At 40.5% G+C, this 16,964-nt stretch overlaps 1 protein-coding gene across 1 annotated transcript in view; it reads right to left on the bottom strand.

Annotated features, from left to right (window-relative positions):
• The window catches only part of LOC126263582 (sodium channel protein 60E-like), a 347,601-nt gene that overhangs the window by 74,455 nt on the left and 256,182 nt on the right, over positions 1 to 16,964 (bottom strand). The window contains exons 24-25 of the mRNA XM_049960674.1: positions 12,186 to 12,344; positions 11,960 to 12,064 (exon numbers count right to left, since the gene is read on the bottom strand). Coding sequence (XP_049816631.1) covers positions 11,960 to 12,064; positions 12,186 to 12,344 — 264 coding nt within the window. The remainder of the gene's footprint in view (positions 1 to 11,959; positions 12,065 to 12,185; positions 12,345 to 16,964) is intronic.

The raw sequence follows: 16,964 nt of genomic DNA, 5'->3' as shown, positions 1-16,964 counted from the left end.
ATAAGTATATCAATCTCATAGTTTTAAGTAACCTACAACTAATATAATGTTGATAAAAACAATATTTGTAATATCGTGATTGTATAATACCAGATGTAAAATCAATCAAAATGTAAAATTTATTAATACAAACAAATCTTTAGTTTGTAATTTATAAACTGACGTATTCAGAAGAATAATCTGTATGATGTCCTGAAACTGTATTATTTCTAGGTATTGTATTTGATTATTCAATGTTGAATAAATATTATTATTATTATTATGTGTGCTTCTTACCTCTCTGAAGATGGACTTTATATGAAAGGTCTGTTGGTAACAGCTTTCTCTGTTAAACGAATAATGACTGCTCCATTTTATGTGATTAGATGAAATGTCAGTCAACGTAACAACTAATGACACTCTAACCTCTCTGATAAACACAAACTACCTGTATGGGGATTTTACATAAAATAAGGGAAAGGCAACCACTCATCTATGACAGTCTGACATGTGGCACGTAGATACACTAATAGAGAACAGCACTGACACTAACCTCTGAGCTCTTTCTCTTTTTCTAGCATAATTACACACATTCACAACTGTATCTACTTTAGCTAGAAAAAGAGCAGGAGCTCAAAAGCTGGTGTGAATACCATTTCCTGATGTTGTTGTTGTTGTTGTTGTTGTGGTCTTCAGCCCTGAGACTGGTTTGAGGCAGCTCTCCATGCTACTCTATCCTGTGCAAGCTTCTTCATCTCCCAGTAACTACTGCAACCTACATCCTTCTGAATCTGCTTAGTGTATTCATCTCTTGGTCTCCCTCTACAATTTTTACCCTCCACGCTGCCTTCCAATACTAAATTGGTGATCCCTTGATGCCTCAGAACATGTCCTACCAACCGATCCCATCTCCTAGTCAAGTTGTGCAACAAACTCCTCTTCTCCCCAATTCTAATCAATACCTCCTCATTACTTATGTGATCTACCCATCTAATCTTCAGCATTCTTCTGTAGCACCACATTTTAAAAGCTTCTATTCTCTTCTTGTCCAAACTATTTATCGTCCATGTTTCCCTTCCATACATGGCTGCACTCCATACAAATACTTTCAGAAACAACTTCCTGACACTTAAATCTATACTCGATGTTAACAAATCTGCCTTCTTCAGAAACGCATTCCTTGCCATTGCCAGTCTACATTCAATATCCTCTCTACCTCAACCATCATCAGTTATTTTGTTCCCCAAATAGCAAAACTCCTTTACTACTTTAAGTGTCTCATTTCCTAATCTAATCCCCTCAGCATCACCCGACTTAATTCAACTACATTCCATTATCCTTGTTTTGCTTTTGTTGATGTTCATCTTCTAACCTCCTTTCAAGACACTGTCCATTCCGTTCAACTGCTCTTCCAAGTCCTTTGCTGTCTCTGACAGAATTACAATGTCATCGGCGAACCTCAAAGTTTTTATTTCTTCTCCATGGATTTTAATACGTACTCTGTATTTTTCTTTTGTTTACTTCACTGCTTGCTCAATATAGAGATTGAATAACATTGGGGAGAGGCTACAACCCTGTCTCACTCCCTTCCCAACCACTGTTTCCCTTATGTGCCCCTCGACTCTTATAACTGCCATCTGGTTTCTGTACAAATTGTAAATAGCCTTTTGCTCCCTGTATTTTACCCCTGCCACCTCCAGAATTTGAAAGAGAGTATTCCAGTCAACATTGTTAAAAGCTTTCTCTAAGTCTAAAAATGCTAGAAACATAGGTTTGCCTTTCCTTAATCTAGCTTCTAAGATAAGTCGTAGGGTCAGTATTGCCTCATGTGTTCCAATATTTCTATGGAATCCAAACTGATCTTTCCCGAGGTAGGCTTCTACTAGTTTTTCCATTCGTCTGTAAATAATTCGCATTAGTATTTTGCAGCCATGACTTATTAAACTGATAGTTCGGTAATATTCACATCTGTCAACACCTGCTTTCTTTGGGATTGCAATTATTATATTCTTCTTGAAGTCTGAGGGTATTTCATCTGTCTCATATATCTTGCTCACCAGATGGTAGAGTTTTGTCAGGACTGGCTCTCCCAAGGCTGTCAGTAGTTCTAATGAAATGTTATCTACTCCCGGGGCCTTGTTTCGACTCAGGTCTTTCAGTGCTCTGTCAAACTCTTCACGCAGTATCATATCTCCCATTTAATCTTCATCTACATCCTCTTCCATTTCCATAATATTGTCCTCAAGTACATCGCCCTTGTATAGACCCTCTATATACTCCTTCCACCTTTCTGCTTTCCCTTCTTTGCTTAGAACTGGGTTTCCATCTGAGCTCTTGATATTCATACAAGTGGTTCTCTTTTCTCCAAAGGTCTCTTTAATTTTCCTGTAGGAGGTATCTATCTTACCCCTGGTGAGACAAGCCTCTACATCCTTACATTTGTCCTCTAGCCATCCCTGCTTAGCAATTTTGCACTTCCTTTCGATCTTATTTTTGAGACATTTGTCTTCCTTTTTGCCTGCTTCATTTACTGCAATTTTATATTTTCTCCTTTCATCAATTAAATTCAATATTTCTTCTGTTACCCAAGGATTTCTAGCAGCCCTCGTCTTTTTACCTACTTTATCCTCTGCTGCCTTCACTACTTCATTCCTCAAAGCTACCCATTCTTCTTCTACTGTATCTCTTTCCCCCATTCCTGTCAATTTTTCCCTTATGCTCTCCTTGAAACTCTGTACAACCTGTGGTTCTTTCAATTTATTCAGGTCCCATCTCCTGAAATTCCCATCTTTTTGCAGTTTCTTCAGTTTTAATCTACAGTTCATAACCAATAGATTGTGGTCAGAGTCCATATCTGCCCCTGGAAATGTGTTACAATTTAAAACCTGGTTCCTAAATCTCTGTCTTACCATTATATAATCTACATGAAACCTGTCAGTATCTCCAGGCTTCTTCCATGTATACAACCTTCTTTTATGATTCTTGAACCAAGTGTTAGCTATGATTAAGTTGTGCTCTGTGCAAAATTCTACCAGACGGCTTCCTCTTTCATTTCTTCCCCCCAATCCATATTCACCTACTACGTTTCCTTCTCTCCTTTTTCCTACTACCGAATTCCAGTCACCCATGACTATTAAATTTTCATCTCCCTTCAGTATCTGAATAATTTCTTTTATTTCATCATACATTTCTTCAATTTCTTCGTCATCTGCAGAGCTGGTTGGCATATAAACTTGTACCACTGTGGTAGGCGTGGGCTTCGTGTCTATCTTGGCCACAATAATGCGTTCACCATGCTGTTTGTAGTAGCTTACCCACACTCCTATTTTTTTATTCATTATTAAACCTACTCCTGCATTACCCCTATTTGATTTTGTATTTATAACCCTGTATTCGCCTGACCAAAAGTCTTGTTCCTCCTGCCACCGGACTTCACTAATTCCCCACTATATCTGACTTTAACCTATCCATTTCCCTTTTTAAATTTTCTAACCTACCTGCCCGATTAAGGGATCTGACATTCCACGCTCCGATCCGCAGAATGCCAGTTTTCTTTCTCCTGATAACAACATCCTCCTGAGTAGTCCCCGCCTGGAGATCCGAATGGGGGACTATTTTACCTCCGGAATATTTTACCCAAGAGGACGCCATCATCATTTAACCATACAGTAAAGCTGCATGCCCTCGGGAAAAATTACGGCCGTAGTTTCCCTTTGCTTTCAGCCGTTCGCAGTACCAGCACAGCAAGGCCGTTTTGGTTAGTGTTACAAGAGCAGATCAGTCAATCATCCAGACTGTTGCCCCTACAACTACTGAAAAGGCTGCTGCCCCTCTTCAGGAACCACACATTTGTCTGGCCTCTCAACAGATACCCCTCCGTTGTGGTTGCACCTATGGTACAGCTATCTGTATCGCTGAGGCACACAAGCCTCCCCACCAACGGCAAGGTCCATGGTTCCTGGGGGGGGGGGGGGGGGGGGGGGGAGCGTTTTCTGTTATGTGTATCTATACGCTACACATCAGTCTGCTGTAGGTGAGTGATTACATACTGTTGCATCCAGGAATTTTCATTAGCATTATGTATGAGAATTCAGTAGATTAACAGTTCTCCTTGTACATGTTGTTGTAACTTAGTCATGCACTGATGTCGGTACAGATATAAACTTTCCAGGTTGGTGCAATTACTATAAGTTCTAATGGACCTGGTCTTCCTCGACTCAGTTATCTATCTGTGCAGTATTAGTGATGGTTGACAGATACTGCTCTAATAAATAGTATTATGGCATCTTGACTACGCAGTGCACACAGCATGCCAAAATCATATCAGTTAAGGATAATTTAATATTGGAAGCAATTAGTCCACTAATAGTCCTATATATGATCATGGGACAAGAGTCATATAGACTTATACCTACCAAGGAAAACCAAACAAAAAGTCCAAAACAGTGTTTCTATTAGTGAATAAAATTGTATGATAAACTTCCTAAGGAAATTACAGATATTGCTAAAATACATTTGTACAAAAAGGCAGTGCTTTTGCAAGCAAGTCATGTGTCAGGATCTATAGTGCTTGATGGTAATGTCTTGCTGATACAGTTCCCCCCTTCCTAGGTGGACTGAGGGGAGGACAGGAAAGAAGAGCATATTGGAATATTTGTGACTCAGGAATTTGTTGTCCGAACAGGTTTGAGTTTTTGCAAGGATCATAGGAACAGCTTCATGGCCCACAAGTCATCAGCGGGTGTTCCTATTGTGTGTGGTTATGAAGAGCAAAATTATATTTTATATTAATAGTTACCAGAAGAAATTTGTGTGTGAATCAAAGAACAGTGTATAACAGTGACGAACCAAATGAGGTGATGCAGCTGTTAAGGCGCTGACCTCATATTTGGGAGGATAGTGTTTGCTTTGTCCAGCAATTCTGATTTTGGTTCTCTGTGGCTTTCCTAGATCACTTCAGGCAAATCCTGGGAAGCTTCCGTCATCAAGGCCAAGGGCAATCACCTGTCCTATTCTTATAAAGCATACTTGAGTATTAAATGTATATCTATATTCTGAGCCATTGATTTTCATTGTGTTACTGTGACAAGTTTCATATCATTGTGAGATGCTCCTTGGATGAAATAAATAAGTAACCAAATAAATATAATAGAGGGAAACATTCCAAAGCATCCCATAATAGCAATTAACACTAGACGGCAACAATGTTTGACAAGTTTTATATAATTACTAATTACCATTAGCATAAGTCTCTGCTTATAATTAATATTAGGCATGTAGGTAAATACGCCAAAGTGAATTGATTCTTTGCCTACAAATGTCTCACTTCATAAATTCTGGAGTATTTAAAAGTAATTATTGGTACTTATCAGCTTTTTCACTTGAGTCATAAGAAGGCAAATAGTAATACAGCTACATAAAACCATATTTATTTCCACTTTCAGAACCGGGAAATCCACGATTCCCGGATACTTGGTTTAATGTACAAATACAGTTGATTGGTTTTATGTCCTAAGAATATCAGAGGTTTTTATTATTACAAACAGCATGGTAGCTGACTTCTTATTTGTGTTATTGTCTAGTTGTCACTTGTGTAATGAAGCATAGTGATCACACACATGTATAAAATGATGAAAATCAATTTTCTCACTCAAACATGTTGCTAATGCATGCTCTTCTCCCAAGAGTCTCACCATCTTTTTCAAGTTCATGACATTTTGACAATCTGTTAATTAAATTCCTTGAAGGCTGAACACACTGGTGTGATACACTTGTTGATGTACAGGGTTCAGAATTGTTACTTTGAGATTCTGTAGAATCATAATAGTTACCTGTATTAAAAGTTCGATCTGTTACTCTTAATGTCCCTAGGATTACTTCACACACGTAACTATGAAATTGTGTCATTTTCTTAACAGTACTGAAATGTACTTCACTTACGAACAACAGGACAATGATAAGAATAATCATCTCATGTCAGTATTGTAGAATAGTCAAAAGCATAAAACTTAGTTAAGTTTACAGCCTTGTGGGATAGACAGGATGTCATGCTTAAACAGATACACAGCACCTGAAGAAAGGTAAAGCATTACTTGCTAATACATCCACAGCATTCAGAGGGTTAAGACACAGTTGTGTGAGTGTTGCATAATTTTTGCATCATTAAATTTTGCTTTAAAGTGCATATATTTATTTTATCATCAGTTCCCTTCATAATGAAGAAATTGACAGAGAAGTCTGTATACCAGCCATAAATGAAATAACAAATTTGGCTTGGAAATATGTCTGGAAACTTTTGATAAAGGAAGCAAAACAATTCTGGCAGTATGGCATACTCTAAACATTTATTGCATAACAACTGTCCTTACATGCACACTGTGCATTAATACTGGTACATTTGTAGCTATTCCCTACAGTTTTATTACTTAAATTATATAAAATATAATTTAGTATCATCACCGTGTTCAGACTTCAGCACTGAGATGGATGCACCAGTGCTGGACATTCAAAGTTGTGTGATTTCACAGCCAACACCTGACAGTGTGAAGACCTTGTGAGTCAATAAGATCCTCTGGTAGCATAGGCGATGAGGGAAGCGAGTGTGCATTTCATGTTGAGTTGTGTTTATGTATCTGAAGCTTTCCAATCACCGACATAACTGTTTGCACCCAGTGACACCCTTATTCTAAGTTATTGTCTCAGTTTGCAATTCATGTTTTGTTTGCACACTGTTGATGATTCTTTTGGCTTCATGTCCGACTTCCTCACAGTATGTCCTTTTTGTACGTATTTGTGTACAGTTAACACTGTCATCCATTCAGCATTTTTCAGCCACTTATTGTTACCAGAGAAACAGTGTAGAAGCATTTCCCCACCTGAGCAGTGTGTTATAAAAGTGATGAGATTGACTCTTTCATGTTCAATAGCTCATAATGATAAATCAACAGATTCTGGAGATTTGGCAGCATCAAATAACACTGTAGGAATAACAGCACAAACAGATGCGGCTACAACAACTACAGCACAAGGAGATGCAGGAGCTGATCAAGCAGAATGTGGAGCTGATCAAAAATATGGGTATGCAACCTGTGGGTAAGCACGTATTGGGCAAACTTAATCCCTGCCATTTTTTGTGTTCAATGACAGTATAGAGGTCAGAAATCTACCCGCATCAATTGATTTCAGTTGATTGCAAGGTAAGAAACTTACCAGATCAAGTCATCTACAGTGCTATTTAACTTATCAGTAGTAGTAGCCTTTACAAAACCATTCAAAAGCTTGTCTCCACATGCATATTATAGCACTGGTAATTACTGAATGATGGAGTCTGCTGAGTGGACATTTCTGCAATCAAACTTATACTGTGGCAGTGCAACTGCAGTTTAACCAACATGAAAAGTATAGTGATAGGACTTGCACGTCCTGGATAGCGGATTTACAAGGCCATGCCTGTAAATGCATGTCTTAATGTATGAATTGTGGGGCTTTGTATGCTGGCATTTTAATCAGTGATGTAGTTATCAGATTAGCACTGTGTAATGAGGTCCAGAATAGAGATTTGGATTTGTCAGACCCCAAACTAGGCACATTTACAAATACTGCCAAAAGTCTGATGTGTCAGCAGCAGCTCAAAATGTGTTTTCAGATAGTTGGCAAACAGATCAGCTCACCTCCACATGCCAGCAAGTTAGTCCCCTGCATGATACTCAGGATCAGTACTGCACAAGGAAATGCTGCTTGCTCTCAAGTACGTGTAAAAGGACTAAGTAAACAGGCACAACATAGCCAGGCATCTCTATGCGTATTACATCCTTTATATCATAAGAAAAATTTCCTCTCATTATCAGATTTGCCACAATCGATGCTTAAGTCATGTGCAAGCTGTTGGACACATCATGAGTGTCATGAGGGCCCTCATTTTTTTCAACACATTTTAGTCTGCTACAAGTGAGGGCTCTTAGCAGCAGTGTGCCTGCGCAGGAAAACAGCAATATGAGGGCAAAGGGCAGGTAAACAGCAATGTGAGGGCAAAGGGCAGGTAAACAGCAATATGAGGGCAAAGGGCAGGTAAACAGCAATATGAGGGCAAAGGGCAGGTAAACAGCAATATGAGGGCAAAGGGCAGGTAAACAGCAATGTGAGGGCAAATTGCTGTATCAGCAAATAATGAGAACATGGAATCACAAATCATTTTGGTGGTTGTAAGTTCTCTGTCAGCTGTGTATATATTTTTTTAGATGGATTCGCCGCATTTAGTTTCCAAGTACTGGATGAGGTGAACTTGGTGTCCAGCTCAGTACCATTCTTGGATTTAAAACTATTATTAGAGAATAATAAGCAGTTATTTCAATCAATGCTGGGTTGGGCAAAATAGTTTGAAGCACGTGTTTCACTCAAGCAGCCCACTGTGCCTAAATTTTGTTGGGCACGGCCAGTTTCATTTGCAATGCATCATGCAGTAAAGACTGACTTTAGACAGGTTGGACTTGGGGATCAGTTAGTCAGTGTGTGACTACCATGGTCTTAGTGAAGAAAGCAAATGGGTCCACCAGAATTTGAGGTGAGTATAAGGCCACGATTAACAAGAAAACGAAACACTTACCCAATCTCTTGGCCAGAGGAACTTACAGCAAACTTATTCAGGAACAGTGTTTTTCAAGATTTATTTGAAGCAGTTACCTCCAGATACAGATACACAGAAAATCCTGATACTAAATATGCCACTTGAAATGTATCAACACAATAAGTTACGTTCTGGGGTCACCTCAGCCCCACAAATTTTCCAAACATACACAAAGCAATTAAGTCAAGGTATTCTGAAGTGCATAAACTACTGGGGTAACATTCAGGTGATGGCTGCCGCAAGGGGAGAGCACAAATGAAACTTATAAACACTATTTCATTGGCTACTCGAGAACGAAAGACATTGTAACCTAGACAAAGGCAAGTATTTGGGGCATATGTTCAGCAGCAAAGGGATCACACCAACAACAGAGCATGTTGATGCTGGCCCCAAAAAACTTAAAAGAATTGCAGAGTTTTCTGGGGAAAGTGAACTACAACTCAAGACTGTTTCCCCAGGCAGCTTATCCCACACATCCATCAAACCATTTGGAGAAGAAAGGCATTCCGTTCATTTGGTCTCCTGAGCATCACAAAGCATTCTTGCAGTTGAAAACAGACCTGAGGTCAGCCCCATGCTTAGTGACGTACACACTGGGCAAGCTCCTGGCCCTTGCAACTCGCATGTCACAATACAGGTTTGGAGCCTTTCTCTCGCATAAGAAATCCAATGGTGCAAAGCAACCAAATGTTTTTGTGTCTAAGATGCTCTCTCAGTCACAGCAAAACTATTTACAAATTGAGAAGCAGGTGTTGGCCAATGTTAATTGCATTAAAAAATTCCCCTTTTTTCTACATGGGAATAAGTTCAGTTACTTACAGACCACAAACCCCTTGTTTCTCTTTTTGGTGCATGTTGTCACCTTCCAGACAAAATGGGACAGCATTTGCAATGCTAGACTCCATTCTTCAGCAATTACCATTATAGCATTCGTTTTAAGCCCACTGCACACTGTATGCATATGCTGATGCATTATCATGTCTTCCTATTGGCCCTGACACTGAGTTTGAGCATCTGGAAGCAGTGTACCTTCCAATATTTCCTGATCATTGCTCACGAAACAGCTGTGGTTACTACCCAAGACTTCCTCCTACAGAGAGCTTTATAAGTGGTGCAGAATCAAGTAGTAAGTAGTATTATTGTGGACAGAGGATGCTGAAATTCACACTATTGTTCCACCTCTGCTACGTGGCCACATCCTTCAGCTACTACATACATCCCCCTGGAGGATGTTGAGAATGAACACTTTCGCTCTGTTCCATGTTTACTGACCCAGGACAGACAGGACAATAGAGAATGCAGAGTGTACATGTCAAGCTTGCACTCATAACCAACACCCCCGCGCAAAATGTTTTCCTCGTGGCCTTGACTTGAGAACCCATGGCGTAGGGTACACATTGACTTTACCAGCACTTTTCAGGGTGCAATAAAGTTGCTGGTGGTGGATGTGATCTCCAGTTTTCTATATATAGCATCAGTCTCTTCTGTAACTGCACACACTATGATCAGAGCACTCGCTACCGTTTTTGCCACAGAGGGAGCTCCCCACACAATAGTATATGATAAAACACTTCAGTTTGTTTCAGCAGAACTCAAGGCATCCTGCTGACACAATAGAATACAGCACCTGGCCACCGTCTCTTTCCATCCAACGTAGAACTTGGAAGTGGAGCAGATGGTCAGAACCTTCAAGGTACAGATGAGGAAGACAATGGCGTCATTGCCCATTAAGGAGACCTTAACAGTCTTTCTTGTCATCTACCTACTGCTCCATCCCAGTCAATGAGCGATGCCTCACTGAGGTACTGCATGGACGCAGGTCGCACATGCTCCTGGATCCACTGTGTCCTGCCCCGTGGACCCCGAGCCCTAGTTGCACACCCCACTACCTGCAAGGTGCTATCATATGGGCTTCAACAATTGGCTGGAAGTCAGACTGAGCACTGGGCATCATTCTCAGCCACAAGGGCCACCAAATTTTTCTCCTTGCAGCTGGGCAGGAACACTTGATCAGTCACTGAAGTCAGTTGTGGTTGGGACTTACACAGAAGACATTGCCACCCTCTGAGCCAGCACAGGGGGCTTTGCACTCTCGGCAACTGCACTTTCAGGCAATCCCCCCAGACTGCCAGTGCTCCTAGGTTTGCACAATAGACATGGCCACAGTGCCATTACAAACTGCACCCACGTCATCACTGCGAGCAATGGCAGCAGCTGAGGACCTAACAGGCACAGGACTAGGAATCCATGAAGGTTGTGTCACTTCCTGTAACACTGGCCTTACCAATAGTCCCAATGCCTCAGCAGCAACTGCTGTCTCCAGTGGACCAGGCAGCAAATGAATGAGATGCCATGCAGATGGGAACACAGGAAACTGAGATGCAATTGGAGCCACTGGCAGAGCTACTTACACAATACTCCCCCTTGGCCTGGTGGATGAAGCATAGGTTTGGTTATTTCCAAACTAATGCACCTATTAAAAGGGGGAAGGATTTAGTACTGTCACTAGATTTGCACAATGATATCAAGATGAACGTACCAGTTTTGGCCATTCAGAATTGTACAGTTTCACAGATGTACCTTGGGCATCTTGGACACCATGTGAGCTGTTGGCAAGATCCTCCAGTGGCATAGGCAATGAGGAAAGAGAGTGCACAGTCCTCATTGAGTAGTGTTTTTGTATCTGATATATTCCAGGTGCTGAAATTACTATTGAGATCCAGTGAAACACTTGTTCTAGATGACTTTCTTTAAGGTTTTGTTTGTATGATACTGTCAATTAATTTTGCTTCACAGATGCCTCTTGCACAGTTTGTCCTATCATATTTGTGTATGGCTAGCTGTTGTTCACTCAGTCTTTTTTGGCCACTTACTGTTTCCAGAGAAACTGCATAGTGGCACTCACCCACTGGGGTAGTGCGTTAGAAGACGATGATTGTTAGCTGCGATAGGAGCAATAGAAAAGTGACTTGCACTGTAAATAATAAAATATGGTTAGAGTAATTTTCAAAAATTTTAACTGTGTTCAGACCACAATGTCAACACGGAGAGGGGGAGGGGGAGGGGGAGAGAGAGTTGGAAATACAGAGGAAGAGAAAGAGTACAATGCATTATATTCAATACTTCAATACCTTAAGTATCTACCTATCTGTCTGTCAATACTGCTACTGCATAATGAGCTGTTGTCTTTTACCAAAGTATTGTTTATGACCAAAAACTTGAGTTCATTTCACAAAAACATTTACTATGTGTGCATTATGCTATATAGTAAACATGTCCTACCATATTTAACAGTACCCTGTTGAAACTTAAAAATTCAGTAATGATAAGGAGCAAGAAAAGATTAAGTTGGCTTACCACTTGAAATAGTGCAAGATAGGCATTCCCAACATTATCAAAAGTAATTTTAGAATTAACCCAAGTGTAATTCTTGTATAAACAAGTCTGCATATCATTCACCTCCTGCAATGAAGAATTTTTATTAAATTACATGTTCTAAACACAGGTCACTAATGAAGAAAAATCTACACAAATGACATGTCAGCTTCTAGCTTGCAAAAGAAAAATAAATTATTTAACTTACCTCCACAGGAAGAAGTTCTCCTTTCTCATCAAGGCATTTGAAGAATTTGCCCCCAAAAAACTGCACACCCATGATTGAAAATATAAGCCAGAAGACAAGACACACAAGAAGTACATTGAAAATGGAAGGAATGGCATACATGAGTGCATTCACGACAATCTGAAAAATACAGACCACAAGAAGTATAACTGTGGAATACAATAAACAGTCACATGTAGAATAGGATATACCAGTTCCTTCACTACAAAAGACATATTTATTTTTTGTTTTAATTAATCTGACCACATTTTATATCTATTTTATGGGTGCAATAATCTGTTACTGTTCTTACTAAAACTTAAATATATATATATATTCTTAACTGTAGTAGCATTTCACAGATATGTGTGTGGAGTGTAGGAGACAAAAGTGGAAATTAAGTTACCAGTCAATGAAAGTATATCTTAGAAACTAGGCGGTTAGGCACTGGGTGGTTTTGAATTTTCATATTACACTTTTGTACAAAGATGCATTATAAAAATACAGAAGTTATGAAATCAAGCACCTTTGTGAATTATCAGCACTGATTTGAGCTGAGTCTGTCAACTGTTACTGCAGGACAGGGAAGAAGCGCACATACTAACTGATACATTATGCATTTTTTGTTTAACAGACCATGAACAAATGAGGCAAAAAAGAAAGAGGAGCTGCGAACTTATTTAATTCTGTGTGTTAGCAGTTATGGTACAACCATTTTGACATGTATGTCAAACACTACAGTGTTTATGTGTATCAAGACCAACAGCATCACACTAATGCTGTGTACACAATTTATAGCAAGACACAGTCACCAAAGGGTATTTATGGCTAAATCAAGTTCGTGATGACTGGTACTGCCATACAATGCGGCAGATTATCTTTAAGAACTGTTGAGATAGTATGACATGCACCTGGATCAGGTGAGATATCTGTGAGATTCTACAGAGATTACGCAAAAGAACTTCTTCCTCCACAATGTTTCTCAAACGGAAAAGTGTTATCAAGGCAAAATGGTGTCCCAGAATGTTGTCTGACTACTTCCGGTCCTTATGAAGTGAATTTCTGAGGAAACTGGGATTCCTGATTCTTTACTTTTCTTTGCTCTTATGTTACTCATTTCTTGGATTTCTTTGTGCAAAAACAGGTATCTCATTGCAGTTTGCATTTGGAAGTCTTGTTGTTGTTTGCCAGATAAATATAATACACAGGCTGCTGTAAGCATTTCCAAAAACCATTATTACACAAAAATGGGGCTAGTACAGAGATTCTGTAGATAGATCTCGATTCAGGGATGATATATCTTTCAGAGACAGTGAATATTGTGCTTGTAAGTGAAGAAAAGATCTTCTGTTGACCAGTGCAATTCAAAAAAGTAAACCACCAGTGATATAGGTGAGCTACCATGGATGTCTAACACCCAGCCCCCTAAAGCGTCAACCAGGCTTAGTACACTCAAACCATGGCAACAAGAAAAATTTGATTGTTATCAATGGTGGCCACTAATGTGTGAACATGTATTTGTAATTACACTGAGGTGACAAAAATCATGGGATATCTCCTAATATTGTGTTGGACCTCTCTTTTGCCCAGCATAGTGCAGCAACTTGATGTGGCATGGACTCAAAAAATTTTTGGAAGTCCCCTGCAGACATACTGAACAATGCTGCCTCACTAGCCATCCATAATTGTGAAATTGATGCTGGTGCAGGATATTGTGCACAAACTGACCTCTAGATTATGTCCCATACATGTTAGATGGGTTTCATGTCAGGTGATCTGGGGAGCCAAATAGTTTGCTTGAATTGTCCAAAATGTTCTCCAAACCAATTTTGAGCAATTGTGGCCTGGTGACATGACATCCTTTTCTGGGCACATGAAGTCCCTGAATGGCTGTAAATGATCTCCAAGTAGTGTAACATAACCATTTCCAGGCAATTATTGGTTCAGTTAGATCACAGGACCTCAGCCGACACCAGCTTACACAATGCTTTGTTGACAATTGGTGTCCATGACTTCGTGGGGTCTGCACCACACACAGATTCTATCATCGACTCTTAAAAACTGAAATTGGCACTCATCTGACCAGGCCACAGTTTATCAATTGTCTAAGGTCCAACAGATAGGGTCATCAGCCCAGGAGAAGCACTACAAGAAATGTCGTATTATTAGCAAAAGCACTTGTGTCACTCATCTGCTGCCATAGGCCATTAACAACACATTTTACTATACTGTGATAATGTTTACATTTGTTGTTCATCACACATTGATTTCTGTGGTTATGTCATGCAGTGTTGCTTGTCTGTTAGCAGTGACAACTCTACGCAAATGCTGCTGCTCTCGGTTGTTAAGTGAAGTACATCAGCCACTGAATTGTCCTGGCGAGAGGTAATGTCTGAAACTTGGTATTCTAGGGACACTCTTGACACTGTGGATATCAGAATATTGAATTCCCTAATGATTTCTGAAACAGAATGTCCCACACGTTTAGCTCCAATGACCATTCCATGTTCAAAATCTGTTAATTCAAATTTTGTGGCCATAAACACATCGGAAACCTTTTCACATGAATCACCAGAGTACAAAAGTTCCACCAATGCACTGGCCTTTTATACTTTGTGTACACAATACTTACCCCAATTGTGTATGTGCACATCACTGTCCCATGACTTTTGTCACTTCAATGGAAGAAATGGAAAGAAGGTACAATTGAGTAAGTACCTTACCCTTCTAGCAGTAGTTTATCATTGATGGATACCAAGTGATTTAAAAAAAGCACAGGTTACTCCTATTTTCAAGTAGTATTGCAAAACTAATGCTCATAACCACAGGCTTAGGGTCCTATATTGCCAATGTTAATCTACCATGCAGTTATACAACATGTCCTATGATAATGCTTTATGAAGTTTCTAGAGACCGAAAAATCTCCTCTATAAAAATCAATGGATTCTGTAAACAGAGTACTCGTGAAACACAGCTTTCTCTGTTCATCTGTGAAGTACAAAGTACCAGAGACAAAAATGCCCAGGTAGATAATGTTTCCTAGAAAGTTGTTCTGGCAGAATATAAATACTTGAGCAGTACAGGAGACCACTCACCGAAAAGCAGAAGCACTGACCTGTCAACAGGCACACACAAAAAAAGAAAGAAAACTTGCTAGCTTTTGGAGTAATCTTTTTTTTTTTAGCTAGAGCGAGAAAACACACGCATACACACACACCTCTATGCTCCTACATGCCACAAGCTGGACACACATTACCAGCACTGCATTTCAGCAGGTGGACTAGTTTGGATTGAGTGTTGTCATGGGTGGAGTGGGTAAGGGAGAGAGAGTCAGGAGGCAGGGAGGGGGATTGGGAGCAGGTAGTCCCTAGGCTCTGAGGGAGGCAGCCAGTTTGCTGCCTAGGAATATGTACACTTGGCATCTGATGCACGGTTGTCACAGCCGATGGGAAATGGCACATACTGAAGGTGATCTGGGGATACGAATTGAGTGGGGATGATAGGATGGAGGAAAGGGAAACTGTTGGGTGGAGGGTGAGGGGACAGAGTGTTGCCAAAGATTGAAGCCTCAACAATTAAGGGAATGAAGGATGTGTTGCAAGGATAAATCTCATCTGCGTAGTTCAGGAAAGCTCATGGCGGAGGGGAAGATCCAGATGGCCCAGGTTGTGAAGGAATCATTGAAATTGAGCATGTTATGCTCAGCTGCATGTTGTGCCACTGGGTGGTAAACTTTGTTCTTGGCAACAGTGTGTCAGTGGTCACTCACCTGGTGGACAGCTGGTTGGTAGTCATACAGCAGGGTTGGTACATGACACGGTTGCTTTCACATGTGATTCTGCCTCTGATGGGATAGGATAAGTCCATGACAGGACTGGAGTAAGAAGTGTTGGGTGGACGTGTAGGGCAGGTCTTGCACCTTTGTCTTATACAGGGATATGATCTCTATAACAAGTGGTTGGGAGTTGTAGTGACATAGGGATTGACTAGGATATTGTGTAGATTGGGTGGGCGATGGAACACTACTTTAGGAGGGGTGGGAGGATCTCTCAACACTTTCTCTTCTGTCGCTTCACCTGGTCCTCACCAATGCAATGTGCCATCTTCCTGGATGTTGACCTCCATCTCTCTGATAGCTAAACCCATACCTCTGTCCACATTACACACATTAACCACTTACAGTACCTGCATTCTGATAGCTGCTGTCCTTTTCACAGCAAAAAATACCCCGTACAGTCTGGCCAGCCATTGCCAAGTATTTTGAAAGTCCCCCACCTAGTTTGCAAACAGAGTTCTCAACCCACATCCTCACACACACCCAATCCTCCAACCACCCCTAAGAACCAGCTACAAAAGAGCACTCCCTCGCCACTCTATATCACCCTGCACTGGATCCACTGAACCATATCCTTCTTTGGAGATTGGATTATCTCTGGTCGTGCTCTGAACTGAGGGCTATCCTATCCAAGATCCTTCCAAGCTCTCCTAAAGTGGTGCTCCATTGCCCACCCACTCTACACAACATCCTATACCATCCCTATGCCACTCCAATTCCCATTCCTTTGCAACATAGATCATATCCCCATGGAAGACCAAGATGCAGGCCTGTCCAATACACTCACCCAGCACTTCCAAATCCAGTCCTTTCAGATGCTTACCCTACCACCATCAGAGGCTGGGCTACCTGCTAAAGCAGGCCCTTCATATACCAACTCTGCTGCAAACACTGAATAGTGTTTTATGTTCAAATGACTACCAACC

Source organism: Schistocerca nitens, chromosome 6 (assembly GCF_023898315.1).
Source record: "Schistocerca nitens isolate TAMUIC-IGC-003100 chromosome 6, iqSchNite1.1, whole genome shotgun sequence".
NCBI classification, from domain to species: domain Eukaryota; kingdom Metazoa; phylum Arthropoda; class Insecta; order Orthoptera; family Acrididae; genus Schistocerca; species Schistocerca nitens.
Note: the sequence above shows the minus strand (reverse complement) of the source record. Positions and strands in the feature narration are given on the sequence as shown.